Consider the following 5,202-nt stretch of genomic DNA (forward strand, 5'->3'; position numbering starts at 1 on the left):
CGAATGCCTTTTTGTTCAATTTACACATTAGTACACAAGATTTTGGTTTGCAAAATGGTTCGATCCTCATGCAACATTCAAACATAATGATGGTTGGGTCAAACTAACTCACAGGGACAATGATAATACTCGTATACACAACTGCTAACAGTGTCTTCAATACAACACAAAGGAAATACAATTTCTGGAAGCTAATAGTAAAACACAAAAGTCAATGAACTTCATTCATAAAAGTTTATTTTCATAAGTATTTAAAAGGTAAATAACAACTATTAACAGTATGAAATGCAGGAACGTTACTTTTAAAAACAACATTACAAAAGTACCATTCAGTTTCAGTTACCATGCTAGACATGTACAAGCTATTGCGGAAGCAATCATTCGTGTCCTAAAGTTAATATATATATATTACGACCCGGAATAGAATATCCACGCTAATCATAGAAATAACACTTTGATGTCTAGCATTAAAGCTGCACTCTCACAGATTGAACCTTTTGACAACTTTTTTTTAATTTTTGTCTTGGAATGAGCCATTTTGCGAAAATTCATGGAAACCAGTTATATAAGACTGCTGACAAAAAATAATCACAGGTTTTTATATTTAAGTTCGAAAATTGATGTTTTATGCATTTTTCTTAAACCCTTAGTAACGTTTTTAGCATATGAAAATCTGCGATCTGATCTTATATCAGCAGTCTTATATCATTGGTTTGCTGATATTTACGCAAAAAATGCTCTTTCTAAGACAAAAAATAAAAACGTTGTAAAAATGGTAAATCTGTGAGAGTGCAGCTTTAATTTCAGTAATTGAACATCATGCAGATAGTTCAGCCAAAAAACAACATTAACACAATAGATAAAATAATAACATCGATGCAATAAAAAGTAAAAAAAAAACCTCTTAACAATAACAATATTTACATCATTTAAAAGCAAAACGCACATCACTAATCACTGCTCATCAGTACATAAGGAATCGTAGAAAGAAGCTTTCGAAAAATGTCAATGACAGCCGCAAATAAATGTTACTAAACGATATTAGTTTTATATCTATCAACTATTTTAACCGAAAAAGGTTTACAAGAAAACATAAAAATAAAACCTGAATGACACTAAAAATCGATTCTTTCAATGCTTAGAATTGAAAAAAATCGCAAGCCCACCCCTTCCGCTGCCCCAATGTCAATTTGCTGCCTACGCGCCTGTGTAACCCTGTGTTATATCCTGAATATTTGCCATAATATGACTAGAACTAGTACACAAACTGGAGAATCTAGCGTGATAGTCACGAATATAATGTAGCAAGTGCGCTCAATTTCGAGTAAGACAAGTGTTTTGTTTTGTTTTAAATGCTTTTTTGTTTTGTTCTCTAAAAGACTTTATGTGCGTGGAATGTGCGTTAATTAATCCTCTCAATTGGTTCAGATATGTTGCTGATATTGCGAATGAACCGCATACCGTAATCAAGATTACTAAATAACATTTTTCCCGAATTTGAACGTACTTCATTCTCTCATATAAAACAGTTAATCATTTGAATATGACTTAAACAGTTAACTGTAAAAACAAGCCTTTTATAAAATAAATATACAACAATTTTAGCTCACAATAATTAGTACATCTAATCAGTATTAAATTTGAAAATACAAAACAGAACAAGTGCTAACCTATCACTGGACATCTATATATATTTCCACAAAAACATAAATTAAGTGTTTACACTGCTCTTCTCCGTGACTTTATAATGACAAAAAAAGAAACAAAAAACGTGTTATCATACACAGGACTATAGCTTTTTATCATTCAAGCATGCATAGTCGCTACAAGGATATAAAGCAGCAAATTCTACAATAATTACAACAAAAAAACACACAATATAATATTAATTTCGTAAATATATGTCATTGTTATCGTTGAAAATATGATGAATCAATGTACAACAATTATAAAGGAATATTGAACATATTTTCCACACAAATCTAAATTGGCCATTGCAAGTCCAACAAGAAGAAAACAATGTCAATTGTATTATAAATGAAAATAGTTAAGATCAATAAGTAAGTATGTATATATCCAGATGGATGACAGGTAAACACAACTTAAAATATAGTTTATCATTAATAGTGCTAATACCAAATCTCATGGTAATGCAGGTTATAGCTGAATATAATTTTGAACAATGTTGAGGAAATGTAGGGAAATGTAGGCAAATGCGTTCATACATGTACAAACTCAGAGCTGACTTGTATAGCCCATTCAAAGCATGTTGTACTCAATTGACCGTTATTAACCATGAGTCTTACCTATATAGCAGCATTGGAAAACACTTTAATATGCTGTTTTACATGAACATTGATTGCTTTAATTGAGAGGAATGCTTTATTGCATACCCCGCACCTGAATGTTTTTTTCTTTGGAGTCAAGTGGGATGATTCTGGATGTATAATGTGGGCTGGCTTGCGCTTTGCAGAGTGGGCTTGTTTTAGCTCTATAGTATGGGCTGGCTTGCTCTTTGCAGAGTGGGCTTGTTTTAGCTCTATAGTATGGGCTGGCTCTAGCTGTGTACTGTTGGGTAGCTGTGTATCCGTAGTGGTGGCTGGCTCTTGCTGTGAAATGTTGGATGGCTGTGTACCCCTAGTGGTGGCTGGCTCTAGCTGTGTACTGTTAGATGGTTGTGTACCCCTAGTGGAGGCTGGCTCTAGCTGTGTTCTGTTGGATGGCTGTGTACCCCTAGTGGTGGCTGGCTCTAGCTGTGTTCTGTTGGATGGCTGTGTATCCCTAGTGGTGGCTGGCTCTTGCTGTGTAATGTTGGATGGCTGTGTACCCCTAGTGGTTGCTGGCTCTTGCTGTGTAATGTTGGATGGTTGTGTACCCCTAGTGGTGGCTGGCTCTAGCTGTGTAGTGTTGGATGGTTGTGTACCCCTAGTGGTGGCTGGCTCTAGCTGTGTAGTGCTGGATGGTTGTGTACCCCTAGTGGTCGATGGCTCTAGCTGTGTAGTGTTGGATGGTTGTGTATCCCTAGTGGTGGCTGGCTCTAGCTGTGTAGTGCTGGAAGGTTGTGTACCCCTAGTGTTGGCTGGCTCTAGCTGTGTACTGTTGGATGGTTGTGTACCCCTAGTGGTGGCTGACTCTAGCTGTGTAGTGTTGGATGGTTGTGTACCCCTAGTGGTGGCTGGCTCTAGCTGTGTGGTGTTGAATGGTTGTGTATTCCTAGTGTGGGTTGGTTCTGGCTGTATACTACCAGCTGGCTCAGTCTGTGTAGTGTTGGCTGGTTCCTGCTGTGTACTACCAATTGGTTCAGTATCTGTATTGTGGACTGTTTTGGGTTGGGTACTATCGGTTGGTTTGGGCTCTTGTTTTATATGACTTGATTCTGGTGGTTGTTTGAAATTGCTAGACATTGTTTGTTGTGGTAAATGCATCTTGTAGTGCTTTGCTAAATGATCTCTGTGTTTAAAAGTTCTGTTGCAGATGCAGGTAAAGGGTCTGGAGTGGGAGTGAACAGACATATGTCTTTTCACTTTGCTAGAAGAGTAAAATTGTTTATCACACAGGTCACAACGAAACTCCTTTACACCAGAGTGGACCCTCATATGATGTTTAAGCGCATACTTTGTCTTGTATTTGGTCTGGCATAACTTGCAGAGAAAGGGCCTGTCTGTCTTGTGAGTAGTAGAATGCTGTTTAAGTGTTGCCCTTTGATTACTAGTATATGAACATTGCAGGCACTTAAATTCTTCCATTACATTGTTGGAATGAGTAAGATTCATGTGCCTTTTTAGATTACCATTTGTTGAGAAAGTTATTGAGCATTCCCTACAAGTATAGGCCACTGCTTTGATATGAACCAAGTCGATATGCTTTTTCAGGTACGGCATTTTAGCAAAACTTTTACCACAGTGTCTACAGCTCAACTTTGCCTGCGGTGTTTGTTCATTATCCCTGCACTCCATCTCTAATGTCTTATCTTCCATTCCTTGTAGCTGAAAAAGAGCATATTACCTTTAATATGGAAGTAAAATACATACTCAATAAGAAAACAATTAATAAAAATATTTTTAGATTCTAACTCATTTTTTTTAGCTATTTTTAAACAATATAAGGTTTTCAGCTCATCTGCTAGTAATGACTTGACTTTTCCCGTCGGAAGGAGTATACTATATGTATGCATCCAGATGTTCAGCAACCGTTTCTTAAAGCAGCACACTCACAGATTTACTGTTTTGACATCTTTTTATATTTTTTGTCTTGGAATGTGCAAAATTTTGCTTAAATGTCTGAAATTCAGTGATATAATCTTTTATGGATAAAACCATGCTTACGCTTTAAGAAAATGCATAAAACATTAGTTTTTGCACATAAATATGAAAAATTGCTATCTGATTTTTGTCAGCAGTCTTTTATCACTGGTATCCATGAATAGTTTGCAAAAATTAGCTCGTTCTCTGACAAAAAATTAAAACAAGATGCCAATGCGCCAACGCCGTATTAAAGCCGGATTTTTATTTGACGATACAATATTGCAAACCGAGGATTTGAGCTAGTGACCTAGTATTTTTAACCTAAAAGACCCATATTTATACTGTGTATGTATGTAAAGTAACCAAATGTCATGAAAATTGAAAAAAAAAATCAATATCCTGCAGGAAAAAACTGTAATTTATGCTTAAATTCTATTATACTTTATTGTGACTATGATATCCTGGAGAAAAAATGTAAAAGTTTCTTGAAAATCTATTATACTTAAATGTGACTAAGATATCTTGGAGAAAAAAAAAATGTAAAAGTTTCATGAAAAGTTTCATGATTTTTAAAAAAAATATTATAACATCAGATTTGACCTAGTGACCTAGTTTTTGATCTGAGGTGACTTATATTCACAAATGTTTAAGACAACAAGTAGAAAAATATTCTGAGCAAGTTTCATAAAGATTTGACAAAAATTAATGAATTCTTATGGCCGTGGAATTCTTTCTCCTAAGGCAGTAACTCTGTAATTAGCTGAAATAGAATTGCAATTCCTGTACACTGCACTCCCTCTCATTATGATCTATCACTGTATGAAGTTTTCCATCCAATAGTTTTCAAGTTATGCTGCGGACAAGAAAAAGGTAACAAAGGGCAATAACTCTGTAATTGGCTGAAAAAGAATTGAGGTTCCTGTACACTGCACTCCCTCTCATTATGATCTATCACTGT

The 5,202-nt window shown here is 35.5% G+C and overlaps 1 protein-coding gene across 1 annotated transcript; it reads right to left on the minus strand.

Moving 5' to 3' along the window:
* Positions 1–2,306: 2,306 nt before the first annotated feature.
* LOC128215853 (proteoglycan 4-like) lies at positions 2,307–3,404 on the minus strand. Its single transcript, XM_052922464.1, has one exon. The coding sequence runs from the start codon at positions 3,402–3,404 to the stop codon at positions 2,307–2,309; it is 1,098 nt and encodes a 365-aa protein (XP_052778424.1).
* Between the last annotated feature and the right edge of the window lie 1,798 nt (positions 3,405–5,202).

This window comes from Mya arenaria, chromosome 14, assembly GCF_026914265.1.
Source record: "Mya arenaria isolate MELC-2E11 chromosome 14, ASM2691426v1".
NCBI lineage: Eukaryota > Metazoa > Mollusca > Bivalvia > Myida > Myidae > Mya > Mya arenaria.

Excerpts from the sequence above, each read along its gene's own strand:
- LOC128215853 (XM_052922464.1), bottom strand. The coding sequence starts at position 3,404 with ATGTCTAGCAATTTCAAACAACCACCAGAATCAAGTCATATAAAACAA.